Source organism: Hemicordylus capensis, chromosome 3 (assembly GCF_027244095.1).
Source record: "Hemicordylus capensis ecotype Gifberg chromosome 3, rHemCap1.1.pri, whole genome shotgun sequence".
Classification (NCBI taxonomy): domain Eukaryota; kingdom Metazoa; phylum Chordata; class Lepidosauria; order Squamata; family Cordylidae; genus Hemicordylus; species Hemicordylus capensis.
The window spans coordinates 292,223,121-292,245,921 of NC_069659.1; the positions used below are offsets into that span (position 1 = coordinate 292,223,121).

General features: G+C 43.9%; 1 protein-coding gene across 21 annotated transcripts in view; it reads right to left on the reverse strand.

Moving 5' to 3' along the window:
• The window catches only part of KIF1A (kinesin family member 1A), a 196,894-nt gene that overhangs the window by 40,569 nt on the left and 133,524 nt on the right, over window positions 1-22,801 (reverse strand). For 13 of the 21 annotated variants that reach the window (XM_053304577.1, XM_053304578.1, XM_053304576.1 and 10 more), the window contains 9 exons: window positions 22,215-22,383; window positions 21,007-21,097; window positions 19,145-19,263; window positions 17,815-17,870; window positions 14,786-14,894; window positions 11,968-12,034; window positions 11,437-11,521; window positions 9,343-9,448; window positions 4,434-4,460 (listed from right to left, as the gene is read on the reverse strand). In XM_053304577.1, coding sequence (XP_053160552.1) covers window positions 4,434-4,460; window positions 9,343-9,448; window positions 11,437-11,521; window positions 11,968-12,034; window positions 14,786-14,894; window positions 17,815-17,870; window positions 19,145-19,263; window positions 21,007-21,097; window positions 22,215-22,383 — 829 coding nt within the window. The remainder of the gene's footprint in view (window positions 1-4,433; window positions 4,461-9,342; window positions 9,449-11,436; window positions 11,522-11,967; window positions 12,035-14,785; window positions 14,895-17,814; window positions 17,871-19,144; window positions 19,264-21,006; window positions 21,098-22,214; window positions 22,384-22,801) is intronic. The other 8 variants (XM_053304588.1, XM_053304579.1, XM_053304575.1 and 5 more) reach the window with 1 other exon arrangement.

Genomic DNA, 22,801 nt, shown 5'->3' on the forward strand with positions numbered 1-22,801 from the left:
TTGAAATATGATGTGGCTCCTCTCTGCTCCTCTCTGACAGCCTTAGGCAGATGACAAAGAGCTGAAGCCAGTTAGAAAGGAAGGATTGCTGCTTATGTTGCGTATATTCATTTTACTTTCACCCCAGAAAAAACTACAATATCTGTTTGACTGGAGGCAACAAAAGAAATGTATGTGTACATCACATGTGATACCTCTCTCAGACTGCTTTTAACTCTCTTAAATGTTATTAATATAAAGTTGGATTAGCAATTGACTTAGTCTAGTATCCTCAACAGCACCCAAAAGGGGTGGAGAGTCGGTCTTGCAGTAGCAAGCATGAATTGTCCCCTTTGCCGTCTATTTATTTAGTATATTTGTATACTGCCCCAAACTTGCATCTCAGGGCGGTTTACAACAAATGTAAGATAAATTAAAAGAGGAATAAAAAACATAAAAACTGTTAAAAAACCACCACAATTCTACAAATCTAGTTAAAGGTTTGGATGAACAAATGTGCCTTGAGGATTTTTTTTAAGCTGTCAGAGATGGGGAGGCTCTTATTTCAGCTGGGAGTGCATTCCAAAAGCTTGAGGCAGCAACAGAGAAGGCCTGGAGCTTTCCCAAAGAGCAGGCTTTACCACAGGTTCACTGTGAGGCTTTTATGCAAGTTCGAAGGTGCCCCCCAAAAACAACGGAGAAAGTGGATTTTTTTAAAAAAAATTACTCCAGATATAAATCAGGTGACATTCCAACACGTAGTGAAAAACCCAAATTGTGTGTGAAGTGCTCCCTGATCGCTTGCAGGGTCTATGAGGTAAATCTGGCCAAAATGTGAACATACCCCCTCCATTCTGGAGGAGATGCAGGCTAAAAGCCAGGTGTGGAAAACTTCCTGTCCCTGAGTAGCCACCAGACGAGCCAGTGGCAACTGCAAATGGACCTATTTGGATGATCTCAATGGGTGGGGTGCATAGCAAAGAAAAAGTTATCTTAAATACAATGGGCCTAGGATGTTTAAGGCTTTATAGGTTATAACCAGTACTTCATATGCACTAATATTTTGAGGTTAAGAAACAGGTGCGGCTGTTAAGAAACAGGTGCAGCTGTCATATCAGCCGAAGCTGATAGAAAGCACTTCTGGCTACTGCTTCAATCTGAGACACCAGAGAAAGGCTTGGATCCAGAAGTACTCCCAGACTGTGTACCTGTTCCTTCTGGGGAAGTAACCCCGCCCAGAACTGGAAGATCTAAAATGTCTTCTGAGTTCTAGCCTTGCACAATAACCACCTCCTTCTTATTTGGATTCATTCTCCGTTTGTTATCCCTCATCCAGCTCATTATTGCCTCCAAGCAGGCATTTAGGGAGGTTATGCCTTTTCCTGATGAAGTAACTTTGTTCTTTTAGATAAATAACTTTTTGTTCACTCAGGCCTTTCAAATGTAAATTTTGATTTTTAAATTGATTTTAAAATCAATAAATTGCTATTTGTATTTTCTCCTCCCACCCTTTTGGTCTGTTATTAATTAATGTATTATATTACACCTATTTTGAAAGAGCTACATTAGCTGACAATTTGTTTCCAGGTCAAATTCAAGGTGCTGGTTTTAACCTTTAAAGCTCTTAACGGATTGAGCCCTGGATAACTCAAAGGATCTCCTGTTCCCAAGGGTTTCTGACCACCTGATAAGGTCATCAGAGAGGGGTCTGCTCTGTGTGCCGATGACAGTAAAAGAGGCTCGGCTGTCACACACTCGAAACAGGTCCTCAGTTACTGACCCCAGACTTTGGAAAGGTGGTATAAAAATTTGACGATAAATAAATGAATCTGTTGATTTGTAACTTTTTAAAAAAATTTCAAAAAAAACACTAGCTTGCATACCAAGCAAGCAGAAAATACAATTATCCCTATGCAAAAGCACATCATTTTATTCCCATTCTGCTGGCCTTGTTGTATTAACCTAGTTTAAACAGAATTAACTCAAAAATTAATAAATGAAAAGAAATGTACAAATTTGCAATCCCACTTTCTTAGCATTTTCTCCCTAAGCTTTAAATTCAGAAGTATATCCCAAATGGAATCTGGGGCAAGGACACACTATGTGCTCTTGGTGAGAAGGAGTTAGAGGACTAAGAGGGCTCAGTTTCACATATTAAACATATATTTTGAGCAAAGAAATAATTATTTGGTTTCAACTACATTTTCTTCCTCTAATCTGGGTTGCTTCCACACTAGGGCCCTTTAGTGCTGCTGAGGGAGTGCAATTATCTGGAAATGCAATCAAATTCAAAGATTCACACACCCCTTAATCTAACATATTATTCAGCAATGTGCCTTCTCATGGCCAAGATCCTTCTAGAAGGTCTATTCACAAGTAAGGTCAATTCAGCAAAAGTCCTCTCTAACGCTAAATGAAACCTTCCTGTGTGCAAGTTTGGCTTGTTTTATTTCTTCCCGGGTTAGTGCAGCTGGTATATTAGTGCAGAATTGCCTTTTAAATACTCAGCTTTGTAGGGATGTGCAAACCAGCTCAACGTTGAGCCAGTTTGACATCGAGCCGGTTCAGTTCGACAGTCCGGGGTTGAACCGAACCACCTTGTTTGGGCCAACCCCGGACTGAACACCCCGGACGGTTCGGGGGTTCACAGACCCCTTTAAAAAATTTCTGTCACTTACCCCCTTCAGGGGAGTTGTTGTAGGTGGCGGGTGGGGGGGGGGCGCAAAGGTCCCCCCTCCCCCTGCTGGCCTTCCTTGCAGTCCAAACCAGCCATTCCACCTCCAGCGCGGTGGCCATTTTGGAGGCCACCGTGCCTGCGCAATTGGCCTGGGTCATGCAGAGGCCTATTGCAGGCACAGTGGCCTCCAAAATGGCCACCACGCCGGAGGGGGAAGGCCTGAATGGGCCAAAGAGCTGGGCTGCAAGGAAGGCCAGTGGGGGGGAAGAGGAGCCTCCACAGACACCACCACCCCGCTGCCTCCAACAACTCCCCCAGAGGGGGTAAGTGACAGGATTTTTTTAAATAATTAAAAAAAAGGTCCGTGAACCCCCCCAGACTGGACTGAAGGGGGGGTTCCGAGGGGGTGCTGGACCAAACCGGCCCAGTCTGGTTCGAGTCTGGTCCGGACTCAAACTGAACTGGGCCAGCCGGTTCCATGCACATCCCTATAGCTTTGTTCCCCATGGAAGGGGATGCATGCATCAAATTATTAGTTTCTCTCCATTCTTTTTAATGGAAAAACAGCACTATTTCACCACAAAAGAAAGAAAAGAGGAACTAAATCTGTAATTTAATGCACACACATCCTTCGACAGAGGAACAAAACTTGGTAAACTATGGGGCAATTACAGAGCAACTAATATCCCAGCCATGCTGTGTGGGCTTGGGAAGCAACAAAATGGGCCAAACCCACAAAACATAAGCTTTGTATATAAAGGAACAGTTTCCCTTAAAAGCCCTAACAGTGCTTTGCCTGTCCACCCTAGACAGGCTGGTGCTGCAATTGCAATATAAAACCACAATTTATAGCAAACAAATTGCCAGAAATCAGATCTGAAAAACACAGAGGGACAACACAGAGAACACTGGAATGCAACAATTTGAAAATAACATCATATGGATGCTCTGCAAAAAGTGAGGGAACAAAGGATGGCAATTCCAGAGAAAAGGGCCAGTGTGGAGGCAACCTGATCTCCTGAGTGATAGAAGCCAAAGAATTCTAGCCAGTCATTCCAACCCAAGGTTCTCAATTACTATAGCTTGTAGGTTACATGTTAAGGATTTTCTACATTTCATATTTCATTGGATGCTCTTCTAGCAGTTCTCGCTGTAAAAAATATTGCTTTCCAAGTAGTACTTGAATTTTATGCAGCTGCCTCTGACTGGATCTTAACCAGCCTTTATCAGCCAGTTTGAAGAAGCTGTTGTCACAAGACAAAACTCATGCCCGTGTTTAGCCAGGCCTTCCGCCCGTCTTCTTTCACACACTAGTGCTTTTCCCATATGCCCCATCACACTCAGCCCAGCTTCTCATGCAGCCCGCATCAGCTCACAGCTATCCAAACTGCTTTTGTGCCAGAGCTGGGAGCAGGGGAAGGGGCTTCAGCATGGGCAAGGACCAGCATGTTTTGGCAGATGTCAGAAAAATTACAACAGCAGCAAAACAGAAAGAAAACCCAGCCAAAATAACAAAGGTTTATGAGAGAGAGAGAAAGCTGTCCTTTTTTAAAAGAAAGAAACAAAAGAAAACCAAACAGAAAAGCCCAAAGAACAAAATGGAACAAAAAAAGAAGCCCAATGATGCAGAAGAGAAAGAGAAAGCTGGTGTATTTGGAGAGATGGGGGAAGTTCAGTCTGTAGCATTGGTAATCAACCTCAATGCTGACTTGGGTGAGGGTGAGGGTGCACCAGGGAGGGGTCAAAGAAAAGAAATGGGGAGGGAAACAAATAATACCTAGGCATATCCGAATCAAGAAACTGCCTGCAAAAACACAAACAATCACATGGTTAGTGTGGGTTCAAATGGGTGGCAACAACAGTGGCGGTGGCAGCGGCAGCAGCGGCAGAAGCAGCTTCATAGTACAGCTCTTCAAAAGCTCAGGGTCTATAAACAGCTCTTGCCTGCCCACAGGCATGCCACACAAAGCTGCAGTAGAAAATGGCAATGCTTCCAAGTCAGTCAGATAAGGATGTGACTGTATGAGTGAGCAAGTGGGTGTGAGATCTAATACTGGGAGAGTGTGGTGTAGTGGATGCAATGTTGGGCCTGGACTGGGGAGATCTGGGTTGAAATGCCCCCTCAGTCATGAAGTTCACTGTGTGGGAATGTCATTATTTTTAACAAGCCTCATAGGGGCTCTTGTGAGGATAAAATGGGTGAATCCCATATACACCACTTCAAACACAAATGTGATAATAGAAAGATTGTCCTCATCCTGACATCAAGAACATGTGATGCCAGCCTGATTTATTGACTAGGTTCTGCCTTGGGTTATTGAAATTGAATTGGAGCAACAATTGCCCATCAGACTTGAGAAAATCCGATTGAAGTGCAGAGGCCATTTCATCAAATCTGAAACATCCTTGTAACCCAGGAGATAACTGTGTGCTGCCATTACAGATCCATGGCTCAATGCCATGGCAACAAGGGGTTTCAGAGTTCTTTTCCTCATTTATACAAATGAAGCCAATGAGAGCTTCTCTAGTGCAAGAGATTTCAGTGATCTGGGGAAAAAGGCTAAGAAACCCCAAAAGATTATTGCTTGGCAGCTGGATGACGCAATAGCAAAGCAGGGAGCTGAAGCAGTAGGTTCACAAGGCAGGTTAGGCATTTTTTCACCCATAAGCTCATCTCACACTAGCAGCATCAAGATCCAAAGCAAGCCCCAAACACCCATGCAAAATTGAAGGATGGGGTTTTTCCATTGTCTTCTCAGTTGCTCCAGTAGATATTCCCTTCTTCCTTCTCCTGCCAAATCTGACCATCCTGCTGATAGTTCTGAGGTGTCAGCAACACCTCAGTTTTCATCCCTGCAGGCAACTGAGAATAATGCTCATACACCAGGCATAGATACAGAGAAAGCAAACCAAACCAAAACATGAACCTTCTTACATACATAGTTCCCTCTTCCCTGGTAGACATTTCAGGGAAACTTTTAACATTGTTATTTATGGTTTTAAAATGTTGGTTTAATCATGTACAGGTGTATCTCGTTATCTGTGGGGGTTCCATTCCTGGAGTTTACCACGGATAATGAAACTGCAAATAACAAGGCATTGAGTCCTATGGGGAGTGGGTGGTGGTGGTGGTTAGGTTCCTGCAGGGTAAGAAAGGCACAAAAGCAGTGAAAAGTGGCAGAAACAGAAGCAAAAGGTGCCATACTATACTCTGCAGGTCTCCAATTGTCCAGCAATGCCCCCACAAGCCCCAACTTGGAAGATTTTCCTCAAAAAATAAATAAAAATAAAAATAAAAATCACAGGTTTGTTTTGTTTTTGACATCAGAGCTACAAAATGGCTCCTTTAAACCAAAATGGCATCCAGAAATGACCTGGGAGATCATTTCCAGCCACCCAGCAACCATAGCTACATGGGTATTAACCCTTTGTATACTCGCAAATACCGAGGTTGCATGGCTATTTGTGGACCATGGATACACAGAACCGTGAATAGCAAGGTCCAGCTGTATGCTACTTACGTGCCATATTTGGCAGATAGTTGTGGCTAACAAATGTTATAAAAAAAATAATAAATATATAAAATACAATGTTCTACTTGTTGGCTTGAACTCCTATACAAGTCATGCTCAAGTCTCCTGTACCGAAAGCAGAAGAAAGACCATTCCCAAAACATGCAATAGAACACCCTTCCAATAACCAGGGCTGGAATAAGCATTATATAATAAGGACTGCACACTCAGTTTTTATTTTACTGGGTAAGACCCACCATATAACTATGGGCACTTCCAGACGACAGATTTTTTAAGTGACCAGAGGGCTTTGAAAGGTGACCAGCATGCTGACAAGCCAAATACCGGGAAGCTGGATGTTTTCTGTGCTTATTCCCATCAGCCAAACATACTAGTAAAATTAGCATAGCATGGAACTGCTGTGCATGCAAAACTAGCAATGGTAGCTTCAAACACCTGTGATAACAGGTACCTTTCCTATGAGGTGGTTCTTGCTTTTTTCCCAGGTTTGCCGTTACTGGCTCTGCTATCTGGAAGTGTCTTTATACAAATCTTGTCATTTTAAGCAGTGGGGCAATCAACTAAGGAGCTGTTCTTGTCAACTAAGCTATTTGACACTGTTAAATTTTAAATTATTTTAATGTGTTAATGTTCTAATTTTGTTTTAATTTGTATTGTAACTTGCCCAGAGATGTAAGTCTTGGGCGGTATACAAATGTGTTAAACAGATAAAATAAAATAAATAAGGTCATTTTAGCTGTGATTGGAGTGACAGTGCTGTACAGGTTTCTTTGTTTTTCCTTCATTAGTTTATTGCTTGTTCACTGGAGAGAGAAAAAACTCCTTTTGAACAGAATAATTAGGAACAGCCCAACGGAGCAGAGTCCTTGCTCTCTTTGAACAATGCCACCCTACTCAGCTTAGACAATCTGTCCTTCCTTTCTTCGCCAGCATCTGCTTTTTGCATGATACACATGAACACCTTGCCTTGTCCATAGATGCAACTGCATTACTTCCTCTCTCTCATCATCATCATTTCTTAAGCTCACTTGTATAAGTCTGAGAGTGGTTTTTGCTGTAAGTCTGTATCAATGATGTATGTTAAAGGTCTGAATGGAAATGAGTGATCAGGGACAAGTCTGAAAGGAAGTGCTAGGCTATTTCAGTAAACAGCCCCCCAACTGCAGGAGACATGGGAAGGGGAAGCCACTCACTCCCAACAAAGAAATGAAAGGAAGTTTGAACTGGAACCCATGTAGCCTCCCACCTTCCATTCTCCTAAGAGAGGTGGCCAACCTGAGGGTCTCCAGCTCTTACTGGACTATAGCTTCTGTCATATGCAGCTGCAATACACTGCAGCTGGGGATGATGGGAATTAGGAACATAGAAAGCTGCCATATACCGAGTCAGACCATTGGTCCATCTAGCTCAGTATTGTCTTCACCAGGGATTCTCAATGTTGGGTCCCCAGCAGTTATTGGATTTCAACTCCCATGATCCCCAACCAAAGGCCACTGGGGCTGGGGATTATGGGAGTTGAAGTCCAATAACATCTGGGGATCCAGTGTTGAGAATCCCTGGTCTACACAAACTGGCAGCAGCTTCTCCAAGTTGCAGGCAGGAATATCTCTCAGCCCTGTCTTGGAGATGCCAGGGAGGGAACCTGGACCCTTCTGCTCTTCCCAGAGCTGCTCCATTCCCTGAGGGGAATATCTTATAGTGCTCACATGTAGTTTCCCATTCATATGCAACCAGGGTGGACCCTGCTTAACAAAGGGGACAAGTCATGCTTGCTATCTCAAGCCCAGCTCTCCTCCCTGCAACAACCCCTCCCTGTTGTTGGAGTTGTAGTCCAACAACAGCTGGAGACCCGCAGGTTGGCCTCCCCACCCTAGCATGAATGTGTAATAACATAATTTATTACCCCATCCATGGTATACCAAACCCAGCCTTTCATCTTATAAGACAAGTGCCACAACATATCATCATCTCCTGGATTAATTCCCAGCGATAACATGTTCTGTGAAAGCATGGCTGTCCAAGCCCCAAGGAGCCTAGAAAGCTTTCCAAGCACCTGGTGCCAACTCCCAACTCTCCTGCATAGTTTTTCCCTAGACAACCAGCCCCTACTGTACAAAAGATGGGAGCAGCTCTCAGATTCTGATCAGCCTCTGAGATATCCCCAGAAGCATCATTGAGGGATGGTTGTCCAGTTACACTGCAATGCTAGACCTAGGCCATATGTTATCACCCTAGACAGAAAGTCAGCATAGCAGATAGTTTGTCACACTGCTAAACTGGGGCATGACTTTGGGCCTCTTCAGTAAGCTGTGAGAGATACTAGAATACACCTTCACAACAGAGAAAACTACCAGCACTTTTAATTTCTTAGGCTGTGCTTTTAAAAAATACTGTAGTATATAGCAGTGAGATGGGTCAACAGCTATTATAATGCAACAACGCAATTATTGCTACAGTACAAACAGAGAAATTGCACCTGACAGGAAAATCCAAGACTCTGATTCATATGGCCCTAAACTCCTGGGTGGTTTCCAGATAGCAAGCCTTATAACGCCAAAAGTGGTGTAAACGGCAACGTTTGTGTGTGTCAAATTCAAACTGTAGTTGAAATCCATTGTAAGCTACAATGGGGAAATACAGCTGTTTTTCAGCGACGCATATGTGACGTTATAGGGCTACAGCACAGTAACAAGATCCAAAAGAGGGCATCGGAAATATGAACAGCATCTTGCTGACAGCGCAGGCAGTGAGGAAGCACACCTAAGGGATACGTTGTGACACTGTGGTAGCGTGCAATCTGGAAAGCGCCCAGGCCATTCTATGAAAAGGTTGTGGATGTTTATGGCCAAGGCTGAACAGGTATGAGGAAAAATAGGATCAGTGGTCTAAAATGCAGCTGCCAGACTGATAAAGTCCCTGTCAATTAGGAAGATGCTTGGGAGAAAGTATTTTGGATCCCACTCTGCTGCCCAGGCATTGTAGTGCAGCCACTCAGATAGTCTCCGCATAGTTTCAGCCCTTTGGCTGTATTATGAAAAGCGGGTGGGACTTTGGGACACGCACCGAGGCAATCCCTGAAGATCAACAGGGAGGCCATGTCTGCCCCAGGTTAGACTAGCACAATGTGCTGAGAGAATTTGTGGCCAGACCCACCGATCATCCTGGGAAGGGCGGATATATTCTGATGAGAGGATGTTCAGAGAGAGGATGTTGGGGTCAATGAGGGATTCATCTCCTTCCGGGGTATTCCGGATTCGACCTGCAAGTAGAAAATAACACATTGTCCGAACGCATTCAGAGAGGCTCTATTTCTGAGCTTTTATGGTGAGATTATATTCCAGGGTAAAGATCTATCACCTTCTTACATTCATCACCTTCTCTCAAGGCAGCGCTGCACAGAAGGTCTCACTGCAGGGTGACTTCAGCACCTGCTACCATGCTGCCCCAGGAACAAAGAAGAGGACCATCACTACTCTTACACCTGTACTCTGAACAGTTCCCAAAATCTGCCTGCATGGGCAAAAGGTGTCCCCTTGACACGGCCTTCCAACCCCTGAGGCTGAGTAGCTCTCCACAACAGGGGAGGTGTAATTCACCACATCTTGTGGCAGAGAATTCCACAAGTTGATTATGCATTGTGTGAAAAAGTACCTCGGTTTGCTGGTCCTAAATTTCCTGGCAATCAATTTCATGGGATGACCCCAGGTTTTAGTGTTATGTGAGAGGGAGAAGAATTTCTCTCTATCCACTTTCTCCACACCATATTCCAGGTGTGGCCGCACCATCATTTTGTATAAGGGCATTATAATACTAGCAGTTTTATTTTCAGTCCCCTTCCTAATGATCCCTAGCATGGAATTGTCCTTTTTCACAGCTGCCACACATTGAGTCGACACTTTCAACGAGCTGTCCACCAGGACCCTTTCAAAAAGTATAAGCATGCATATGTATTCAGTACTTGGTTTGGGCCCCTTTTGCAGCAATTACTGCCTCAATGCGGCGTGGCATGGATGCTATCAGCCTGTGGCACTGATGAGGTATTATGGAAGACCAGGATGCTTCATTAGCGGCCTTCAGCAATTCTGCATTGTTTGGTCTCATGTCTCTCATCCTTCTCTTGGCAATGCCCCATAGATTCTCTATGGGGTCAGGTCAGGCGGGTTTGCTGGCCAATCAAGCACAGTACACTGTATACTTTTCAGAGGTCCGATATTGTTCTATTCTTCAATCCTTGTCTTCTTGGTTCCATGTAATATTCTAATTTTCTGAGATTGTGGATTTGGGGTTTTCATAAGCTGTACGCCATGATCATCACAATTATAACAAATTAAGGCTTGACTTATCTCGCTTTGCATGCAATGCGTCTGTCTCATATATCAGTTTCACCTTTTAATTTGCATTACTGAAATTAATGGACTTTTGCAAAATATTCTAATTTTCCGAGTTTCACCTGTATGTACTTGTCCCCTTATCCCATGACTGCTAAGTTTTCTCAGGAATCTTTGATGAAGCACTTTGTTGAAAGCTTTTTGGAAGTCCAAGTATACTATGTCAACTGGACCTCCTTGATCCACACACTTGTTGACACTCTCAGAGAACTCCAAAAGGTTGGTGAGGCAAGATTTACTTTTGCAGAAGCCATGCTGGTTCTCTCCCAGCAGGGCCTGTTGTTCTCTCTGCTCTACAATTTTATCCTTATTTAATTAATTAATTGATTAGATTTGATTTCTGTATCTCCCTTTCAAAAATGGCTCAGGGCTGTTTACACAGAGAAATAACAAATAAGTTGGCTCCCTGTCTCCCAAAGGCTCACAATCTAAAAAGAAACATAAGACAGACACCAGCAACAGTCACTGGCGGTACTGTTCTGGGGGTGGATAGGGCTTGAGGATGCTTCATTCCTTGAGGATGCTTTCTGTCAATTTGCCTGGAACAGACGTTTTGCTAACCGGCCTGTAAGGCCTGTAATTTCCCGGATTGCCCCTGGATCCCTTTTTGAAAATTGGTTCTGACAATAAAAGTCAGCAAGAATGCTCAGAAGCCTACATAACATAGGGCCCGCTTGTCCTGTTTTTGACTCACAATGAAGAGCATTTGCATCCCTAAAGCAGCCTCTCTGAAAACAATGGCACTGTTTAGCAGTATGAGGCTGCCCATTTCAGGCAGCTATTTGACCAGAGCATTGGCTAGGAGATACAGAAAAGTATAGTGACAAAAAATGGGTCAGGTGCAGGCAGCTCTGCTTACCAACAACCAGTTCTCGCACTTCCTTCCAGCGGATGTGGCTGCCTGTCTCATGCACCAGGGTGACAGTGATCCTCCTCTGGATACCCTGCCATCCATCACGACAAGAGAGAAAGGAGACAGTCGTTACCAGAATTGCAACAAGATGATGGCTAGTGCTGAACCAGAACTACTCTGTAAAAGGGCCTGTACAAACAGAGGCAAACCTGTTCACCTATTCTAAACTGACAGCTGTTTTGCCATGAGAGGCAGAGAAATGTGGATCATTCTGCACGTCACCTCCTTCACAAGGGCAACTCTGGATGTGAAGCAAACCCCAATGCTTTTTGGCAAAGGACTTGTCAAGAGAGGGAGAGAGATTGTGCTAAGCATTGTAGGATATACCAAGCAATTTTTCATGAGGGGATATTTGTTGTTTTTTGAGGGTTTCACCCTCCTTCCATGGCAACTTTGGGGCTGGAAACTGAACCTCATGAAAATATGAAAGTGGCCTAATAAGGGACCAGTAGCTATTGGGGACAGGGTAGAAAATACCTGATGCAACAGGAATGTTCCAAGGCAGGGCATTCCTCCACGGTGATCCACAACAGCAGGAATGTAGCTGGAAAAAAAAACATTGGTGAGACAGGGTATGGAGCGTTATGCTCACACTGCAGAGCTCCAGTTACAATTCAAGTGAACCCATTAGTGATCTCTATCCCTGTTGCCAGCACTTCTAGGCTAAAGGTACACTCATACCAGTATTTTTTATTGGGATGGTTGTGCACTGGCTTTGCACACATGCAGAGCCACCCTGTGGCACCCACACCGTTCTAGCTGTAAGCCATGCCCACATCAAATGGTCCATGTTGCAGACCGGAACAACTGCTGCTGCACCACATCACTGTGGTGTGCACATCTTCAGGAACAGTGTTGTTGCTCTACTGCCTTGCAGGACTCCATCCTGTGCTTCCAAAGCACCTCATAACTACTCTTTATGCTTCCTGGCAGAAGGAAAGGTGCAGATATGCACAACGAACAGGAAAGCATTGAGAGTGCTGATTCCAGTCAACCAAAAGGTGAACAAAGACATGTCCTCATAGCCTCTCAGGTGGAGGGCATGCAGGGGAAAGTGAAGAATCATGGGAAGAAAGAGCTCCTAGTTCTGCACAGACCAGTCCCCATCATATTATGATCATATTGTGTGGCATGAGAAGATCTAGTTGAATTATTCACTGTTTTTTATTCTCTACCAGGAGCAGGGCCTCTTCTGAAGCCTCCTCCCTGCTGGCCTTCTGAAGGCAGGCATTCCATCCACCTGCACCCCCACTCCCGCCTTTTCAATTAGCCTTCTTTTTCTTCTGCTATTTTAATAGGCATTTGGTTTGTTGCAGAATTTTATTGTTTCTTTATTATTTTTAGTTTTAATTCTGTAAACTACTAAGTTAAATTTATGAGCTGTAGTCGATTCAAATTTTTAAAATTGCAATAAATTTATTAAATGCATGATCAGCTGCTAAGATGATGCTCTTTTTTTCAGTAGGCAATGATTTATGCCTGGCTTGAATGTTACATACACATCCCTTATTCCAAATTCTCTGTGATAGGGATTCTCAGCCTTGGCTCCCCAAATGTTGCTTGACTACAGTTCCCATCATCCCCAGGCACAATGGCCAACCTACTGTCATGCCTTTTAATGCTTTATCTGCAACTTATATCTGGGAGTTATTCGCACATGGCTTCATGCTGTAGGGTAAACATTGAGTGAAGCCACTTTGAATTATACTCACGGCACTGAGGGAAGCACAGTATCTCTCTTATCACGCTAATTATTTTACATCAGTGCCTCTCCCTGTTTGCTCTGGCACTTTCAGAAAAAGCAGCTTAAAACCAGCATTTAAAAAAACCTCAGAATAACTCGAGATAAGCTAGAATTTGCACGACAAAGCCTGCTTTGTGTGTGGAGTGGGTCCAAGGATCTCGAGGGGACTTCAGGGTAAGTTTGGCTGGTGTGTGAACGCACACACTCTCCTCTGAAGGAGATTTGGGGTAGAAGCCCTGTCTGTAAAGCCTCCTGGTAAGTTTTTTAGCTCTCTAGTTCTCAGTTTTTAGCTTTGTATTAACTTTTAATATGAAACCTTTTAAAAATGTAATTTTAAATGTGGTTTTAGACTGTTTTTTTAACTTGGTTAACTTTATATGAATATGACAAATATTTCTGTACTACTTTCCAAGTTCCCAAATTGGTTTACATAGATATAAATAAATAAAATAAAATAAAGTGAAATGGCTCCCTGTCCCCAAAGGCTTCACCATATAAAAAAGAAACAAAAGACACCAGCAACCACTGGAAGGATGCTGTAGATAGGGCCAGTTGCTCTCCACCGCTAAAGGAAGAGAATCACCACTTTAAAAAGGTGCCTCTTTGCTCAGTTAGTAGGGGAGGTAAATAAAAGATTAATAAAAAATAAAAGAATAAAAATATTTTAAATGAATAAATAAATGTCATAACACTGTACTAAACTCCCTTCTCCTACATGCCTCTAAAGGTGCAGGAGCTGTTGAAATTCCTATAACTGCATGACTATTATGGCTTTCTAATTAGCATACGTCCTGCCCTGGAGCGAGCATGGGATGAAAACCCAGGGAGTTGTCCTCACACAGCAGCCGAGAATGTAGCCATACTGCCTATGGGGGAAATGCTACAATACCATATAGAACATATAGCATTTTGAACTCTTACATTGGCCCCTCCCATCCCCAGGATGGACTGTATAGCACATGCATATCCTTTCAGTTTCTTACATCCTCTGGGCAGGGCGCTTTCCAGATTAGACCCTGCAATGGGGTCACAGCGTATCTTTGAAGTGTGCTTCCACACTTCCTGTGTTGTGATGCCGCAGTCCCTATGCTGACGTTCACACTTCCGATGCCTTGTTTTGGATTTAATCATTGCGATTTACTGATAAAACGTTGTATGTCCGGTGTAAAAAGGTTTCTGTTTTTTCAGGTTGTTAGTTTTTGTGAGACTGCTCCCCCTGCTGGGCACTTTGCTATTTATGTTTTGAATGTGATATGCCTGAACGGAAGCATTTTGCCGCCGTTGAGTGGCTAATCAGGAAAACGCCCAGGAAAACAGAATCAGGATGTGCATGGGCTATAGGAGGCTTGCAGGTTCTCAGGTTCACTGGATGAAGCCAGCTCAGGACGCAGTGAAGCTGCATCTGCCCCTTAAAGGCTGATCACTGTAACCTCTGAGAGAGATCCATCCAATAGGCATGATCAAACTATGATCAAAAATGTCTGGCTATAAAAGCTTTTTAGTGATGGCTTCCAAGACGGAAAGCAAAGCCCACCTTCCCCCTCCACTTACTCGCCATTGGCCTCCAGCTCACAAATCTCGAAGAAGACCATCAAGTCATACTTGCACTGGCAGGGGCCAATGCTGGGCCTCGTTATGGCACTCAGCTTGGTTGCAGGCACTGCAGGGGAGAGGAAGGGAAACTGAAGACCAGAGATAAAGGCAAACAGATCCCGACATCTCATATGAGTTTGATTTCATTGCACCACACAGAAAGAGCCAGGACAGCCAGACTGTCTAAAAAGTGACTGTCTAAAACAGGAGTAGGCAACCTTGGCTCTCCAGCTGTTGTAGAACTACAACTCTCATCATTCCCAGCCACAATAAATTCTTTTTATTGACTATTGCCTATTTTGTTTTTTGCCTATGTTAGTCTGCAAAGCAGTGTACACTACTAATGACACTATATACACTTGGATCCATATCTTTAGGCAGTTGAAAAACTATAGGAAAAAAGTGGGCATGAATTTAAGACATGGATAGATGGCCTGAATGACATATTTTACTGCTTGTCCAGAGTTGCAGCTCCTCTAAGTTGGCCAACTCAACACACACACACACCACCCCACATCCTAGCAGAAGGAGGTAGTATGAAAGCAAACAGGGCACTGCACACTGCAAAGTGGAACTATCCACGGACTCAAGAATCCAAGTCATCCTCTAAGGGACTCAAGTGTGCTGAGGATTCATTCACGTCATCATACAGACAAAATTTGGGAACAGCAATGCTGTTCTAGATGGTGCCCCATTTCAGTCCTTTGGGTACTGCATGGGTGCATTTCCCATGGCAAGAACCCTGAGTAACAGTGGGATCTTCCACAGATTTGTCTAGGGACCAACCAGGCTTCTGAGCCTTTCTCCCAACACAGTTCCCAACTGATAAGGATGTTGCAGGGCAAGGATCCTCCCCTGTCTTATTAGGAAAGAGATGGCTGTGCTGGCAGCAGAAAACATGTGCCCAGAGAAGGCTTCTAGGAGTTTATTTTTATTTATTGATTGTTAGATTTATATACCGCCTTTCATTAAAAACAATCTCAAGGCCAGCAAGCATGTTGGTACCAGGCCCTTAATCACCTGAGAGTTATTCACACATGGTTTTATGCCGCAGGGCATCCAAAGAGTGAATCTGCTTTGGAGCAGATTCGAGGCAGTTTAATTCAGGGGATTAGATGGACCGTCCACATAGCCATCAGCTCCTTCCTGCATTCCCTGTGATCTTTCTCCTGTGTGCATTCCTACTGTTTGCTCTGGGTTTTTTCTCCCACCAATTACATCTCAGGAGGAGACGCCTCCCTTCATTATTACTTTTTCTTTTTGTTTGACAATCAGACGGATTTCTGCAAAAGTGACAGGTCAAAATAACAGAACGCTTAACCCCAACCTGCCAAATCTGACCCAAATCTTTGCTGGTTTTTATAATAAACTTGCCTTTGTGAAATCATTGCTTTCTCTCCGTGATGAAGAAAAATCAGCTCAGACACAAAGAACTCAGGTTACATCTAACCTGCAGACTCCATTGTTAAGCTTCCACAACATCTGCATATGTAAGGCTGTGTTCCTATGGTGACCAGGCTTCAATAAGAGGAAGCTGAACTTGAAAGCATTGGAAGACCCATATTTTGCATGTGCTTGCGTGCAAAACTCAGGAATTTCTCCTTCCTCATCCCCTTCTGGACTCCCTCCACAGAATTGCATCTCTCTCTCTCTCTCTCTCTCTCTCTCTCTCTCTCTCACACACACACACACACACACACACACACACCCCGCCCCCAGCGCTAGCAATTGCAAATCACTCAAAGAGCACACCAGACTGAGATGTCAAACTCTCCTTTACGGAAATCCACCCAGCAAACAAAAAAAGAAAGAAAGTGTGAGTTTGGAAAGAAGCTGAATTATCAGCAATGGCTACTCCACACATCGCAGGGAAACTTTGGGGCATAACAGAAACTCGGGGTTTGTTTGTCTGTTTGTTTAAAGCCACTGAAAACAGAGGATTTTTAAAAGCCAGACATAATTTGGGCTAAGCCAGAATGAGCAGCCATGATTCAGGGGGGAAATGGAGTCCTGTCTGTACTGGTCCCTGATAGCCTGCAGCGACTTCAGGGTAAATGCAACTAATATGTGGACTAGCATACTCCATTCTGGAGGAGATTTGAACTAAAAGCCATGTATGTAAAGCTCCCTGGAGGGATTTCTGATGTTCTTCATAGAGGTGTGAGAGAGAGAAAGAGAGCACAAGGCAAAATGAAACCATTATGCTCTGATACACACAACATAAGTGCATGAGAGCTGTAAGCAGCTTACTTAGGATCTCTAAACATGACTCCTAGTACTACAACCTGAAATATTACATGCCATTCAAGACAAGGACATGGTAGGCATTCAAGGGAGAATGAGGAGGTCAGAGAAACTGTTAACACACTGGCAGAGATTCAAGCGGGAGGTGGGGGGTGAGGACACATGCTCAATTCTCTGGTCCGATTACTCCTTGTGTGGACCTTGGCAAGCTATTTGACTTCTCTGGGACTCAGCTCGTCATCATTTGGAATATATTACAGCTTTGTCCTATTTGTTTCACAAAAGACTGGGAGAGTTTTATGAACAGGTCTGCAAAACAAACATTTTTCCTGGCTTGCCTATCCACCCGTGTCCACACAAGCTACTCCCATGTAAGGAGGAAGTCCAGACAGGGCTTAGACTTTTCCGTAGCCTTTTACTCATTTTGTCACTGGAGGGAAATTTCTTAGCCTCCTTAGACTGCCTTCTACAACAGCAAATGCAGACCACTTTCCAACATCTCCTAACCTTCCAGCTCCTAGGTTTCCACTACTGATCATGCAAAATGAAACTCTCTCTCTCTCTCTTAGGGCCACCTCCAGCTTCATAGGCAGGATGCCTCTCAATACCAGTTGCAGGGGAGCAATAGGAGAGTTGCCTGTGGGCTCTCCAGAGGCATCTAGTGGGCCAGTGTGAGACAGGATGCTGGACTAGTTATGCCTTGGGCCTGATCCAGTGGGGCTGATCTTATGTTATGTTCTTACCTGGTTTGGACAGTGGCATAACTCGGGGGAAATGGCGCCGTGATGGTCTTAGAGGGCTGCAAAGTGAAGGAATGCAAATTAAAGAAAATCAGTATCAGTAGGCTCAATGGATGGCTCTCTCTAAGTTACTTCCATTGCTTTACAAGCCTAAATAAATCTAATTAGAATTCAATTGAATTTATTCCAAGGCAAATATGCATACAACTGCAGCAGGGAAGTTTATGCCAGGACCTGGTCAAGTACTTGAGCACATAGGAGACTAAGCAGTTGCCCCAACTCTTCAGCCATCCACAAATTTGAAATTGTAACTAAGTTTTTAGTGTTGGCATGGCCACCAAGTGGGGGGGGGCATGGGGGGGGAGCCTCATGTCCTGGGACCTGAAGGCAACAAGGGCTCTCTGGCTCCAGCACCAGAGTCCCAACCACAGGCAGAGCAGAGGACAGGTCACATTTTGCTTGCTGGAGCGGAGCAATGAGCATGCTCCAGATGGAATCTGTCCCCTGCTCTGTTCTCTTTTCTGTGTCTGTGATTGGGATTCAGTTCCTGCAGCCAAAAGGCCAAGCAACTCAATCCAACACAACTACTCAGCTTTATCCATCTCGCTGGGCAAGCAGAAAATAGAGGACACATCTGGAGCTCACTTGCTGCTCCTCTCTCTCCAACACAATGCTCACTTAGCTGCTGGCTGCCACCTGACCCTGCCCTGATGATCACTCAGCTGATGGGGGTGCAGGAGGTGTTTTGCCCAGGACCCCAGGTTACCTCTCTGCAGCTTTGAGTGTTGGTGCTTAGTGACTGACTGCCCCTGTCCTGCGACATGGCCACACAATGACCTGTCCCATGCAGTCTCTCAGAGACAGAGCAGGCTAAGACCTGTGGACTTTAACAATGTAAATCAGGGGTTCTCAAACCTAGGCCCCCAGATGTTGTTGGGCTACAGCTCCCATCATCAGAAGGTAATTGTGACTGGGGATGTAAGGAGCTCTAGCTCAACAACATCAGGGGACCTTAGCTGAGAACCCCTAATGTAAACGAAACAGCATAATGTGCTCTCATACCATTCGCTGGCTTGGATGATATATCAGAACATGCTCTAGTCATTTTATTGGAGCACAAACAGCAGTAAGGAAGCCATGCAAATACACAGATCCTTGCCACAGGAATCTTATCAAAAGGCCGCCAGTGGAGAGAGTCCCAATGACTTTAATGCTGTAGCTATAAGCACCATGTATCACAAAATGGACATCATCTGAGTTAAATTTAGTCAGACCAGAGCTAGAGAGGAGAGCAACTCTGTAGGGATGCCACTTACACATAAATGACACTTACCTGAGGACATCCTTGCAGAGAGGGGGGAAAGGATGCTGCTGGTAGTGTCCAAATACCTCAAAGACGATGGGTTGGCTCTTAATGTACTCAATGAAAGATTTGGTCACTTCCACTGCAATCTGTAAGGCGGGAGAGAAAGCAACAAGAACACTCCATTTATAAAGGACACATGGCTTGAAATGGTAGCTAAATTAGTAGGATGAATAGCGCTTGCTAAGGTAAGCCATCTACAGCTTTCTATTCATTTGAGCGCCAAACTAGCAAAGCTTATGCTTAAATTTATGTACCTGTCTATTAGTGGGCCCATTAATTTCTTGGCATTCTAGACCAGTTTATTACTGGATTGTTAATAAAATAGGCCAAAAAACAAGACAATGGGGCACTTTACACGATCCGTGTGAAGCGCCAGGAGGGTTTGTGCGGGGAGAGCGGATTTAGCCAGCTCTCCCCGCACACGAGCAGCCTACAAGCCCTGGCCGGCTGCCCACACAACTACCGAATCTGTCACAGAGCCGGTGCGGGCTGCGGGGATCGGGGGCTGCCTGGCCCCCGGAAGTCCCAGCATGCCCCACACAAGCGCGGGGGGGCATTCTGGATAGACCCCCAAGACTAGGAGGCTTGTTTTAGCCTCCCAGCAGCGGTCTCCTCATGTGTTGCCATGGTGTGAAGCTGAGCCACAGTGGCACATGATCAACTAAACGGGGTTAGCAGAATGCTCACTCCACTAACCCTGTTTAAGGGGAGGGGTAGATTGAGTGGTTTGCTGCTGGGATCTGTGCAGCTCCCGTGACAGCAGACAACCAGGAGAAATCAGGCTAGGCTCCCTTGGCCTGATGTCTCCGAGCCGTGAGAATAGTCCAAGAGTCTACAATGATATTTTTGTGCCTAACAGGCTAAATTCCTCTCTTCTGTGGGGTTCTTCACATATCCTATACCACTTCATTGGGAATGTGTTAGAAGCACTGGCCTTAAACCTAACTACCTTCCCTTTGAAAAACCCCCGCAGAGTTTAAAAGGGACAGGACAAATTCATGGAGAGTAGGTCTACCAGTGCCTCCTGGTCATGGAACCACTGTATACCAGCTGAAGGGTGCCAGTAGGGTGGGGAAAGTCATAGCCTTCGTGCCCTGTTGGTGAGCTTCCCAGAAACATCTTGCTGCCCAACCACTACTACTATTTATATACCACTTTTCAACAAGTTGCTGGATTAGATAAATATTTGGTCTGATCTGGCAGGGCTCTTCTTACATGTATATGTTAAATATGCTACGAACTCATTTGGCAGTCTTGAGCAATTAATTATTATCATTATTATTATTATTTACATATTTATTTACACAGTCAGACAGGTGTTATTGACTGGTTTGTTTTATCCAGACATTGAGTCCTTCCCAAGGACCTGGGATGGCTGAATGTTATTGTCAATGTTGTTCTTGTTATTACTTGCATTTTACTAATGTACCAATACACCAAAGGAGGAGGAGGTGGAGGAGATGACGACGACTACTATTAAATAGTTATTTGCTGGTGCAGTGCATAGGGTGATATAATATAATTAAAACTTTATTACATTTTCAGTGTCAATCTTCTGTTCTGCAAACCCATTGGTGCCTGGTCATTAAGATTTGGAAAATGTAATTCTGTTTGTTCTCCAGCATTGGTGGCATTTTGGTTTGGGTTTTTGCTGGACATTTATTTGTTCCATTGTCGTTTAGGTTTTATCTAAGTTGTCTTTATATTAGATTGCTGTTGTTTTTTAAACCTTTAAGCTACATCAAAGACTCTGATAAGGTTGAAAGGTGGTATGTACATTTTTTTATATAAATAAAATAAAAAGAAGCAGTCTTGTAAGTTATACTAACATTCTGAACATGGTAGAAGCCAAGAGGTGGGCCTCGCCCAGTGTTCTTCAAGGGCTCTGTAGAGAAGGCTTCATCATGGCGATGGATAAAGCTGTATGAAGATATAATTATATTTTACAATAATAATGTTGTATGAGAAATAACTAAATGTCTATATACAATAAAAATATTTCCTCATTAGTATCTTGTCTTTTGCAAGGGCCCCAAGGCAACTAACAAAATAAGTTTAGAACATATTAAGCATATGTTTAAATACAATAGAATTACACTATAGGATACATTACTATCTGGGTCTGTTGGTCACTTTGGACTTCCAATGTGGTGTGCACTCCTCTCCTTTAGGGGGCCTCATTGTTGGTCAGTGTGGGCAACCAACATCGGTGATATAAATCTGAAATTGGGTGGTTGATATTGATTGCCGCTCCGACCAACCACCATCGACCCCTTGCACACAATCACTTCCCGTCATTTTCAACATGCAGACAACTGGGAATCTGGAGTGTGCATGTCTCATCCTCCCTCTGCTGCATGACATTCAGCAGCATAACTATGACTGCCGGATCATGAGAACCAGTCTAATGCGTGATGACTCTAAGGGTCTGTAAATCGCTCTGTATAAATGCACTCGGGAGCTACTTGTGCTGTACTAGGAGACAATAATCTATGATAGCTGTTTGAAGTAAACATAAACTTACAGGCCTAGGTATCACCTGGTCAAACCATCACTCTGATCAAGCAGGAGTAAGGCAATGATGTGTGGGGAGAAGATTCGTTGTAGAGGAGCTCAGAATACTACAAGTGTCCTGGAAGATCCTCTATGTGCAAATATCTGTCTATGAAGCAAGCAAGCATGAGCTCTCCAAGGACAGCTCAAAAACCTTCAGTGTTTCCTCCAGCGAGTACTGAGGCATGCTCCTGTTGATTTTCCTCTCTCTACAAAATCTAGGTCAGGGGCTTTGAAGCTTCTCTATTCCCTAGACCACACTTTCCCAACTTTTAAATGTTAACACAGTCTTGAGAAATAGGCACCAACTTCTATAAAGCCAGGAGCTCCCACATGGAAAGGACTGGACAGCCAGTAACTGTCATGTCATCTCTCTCAACTGTCATGAGAGAAATGATCACAATCTCCTGAGGAGGTTGTGCTTCCACCTTGAAATTCTCTGATCTTTACAGGGCAAATGAGAGAAAGGAGGACTGTATCTCACTTGAACTGGCAGAAGATGTCTGCATATTCTGCTGAGATGCTGGAAGCTTGCAAAACAGTCACTCTGAAAGTAAAGATGCTTCCCAGTTTCAAGTGGTCCAAAGCTGCCTCTAAAGGTCCATCCGTAGCAGATTTCTCTGAAGTGTCCAAGAGAAGATCCTCTGGAGTGGCTGGAGAAATAATAATAAAGTTGTAAACAAAATTTCATATATCTTAAGTGGCACAAAGTAAGCATAGGAAGCCCTAGGTATGGGTCCTTCTTCATCCCATCACCAGGGCTTCCTGTACATAAGAGCAAATAGTCACAGTCTTATAGGGTTGAATCTCACAATGGAAATACTACTTTTTACAAATACAATCCAACTACCAAATGCTAACATCCTCATATCAAGCTATCATGAGGATAAAATAGTAGATTCTCTCAGTATTGAAGCTAGAATCTCATATTACTTTTACCATCAAAGAGCGTAATGTGCATGACGTGCAAAACATAAATAACATAACATGGTCATGGTCACACAAATGTTGTTTCTTTTCCAATATACACACAGGAGAACCAAACCCTTCTATATCTTTTTAGTAAAGACT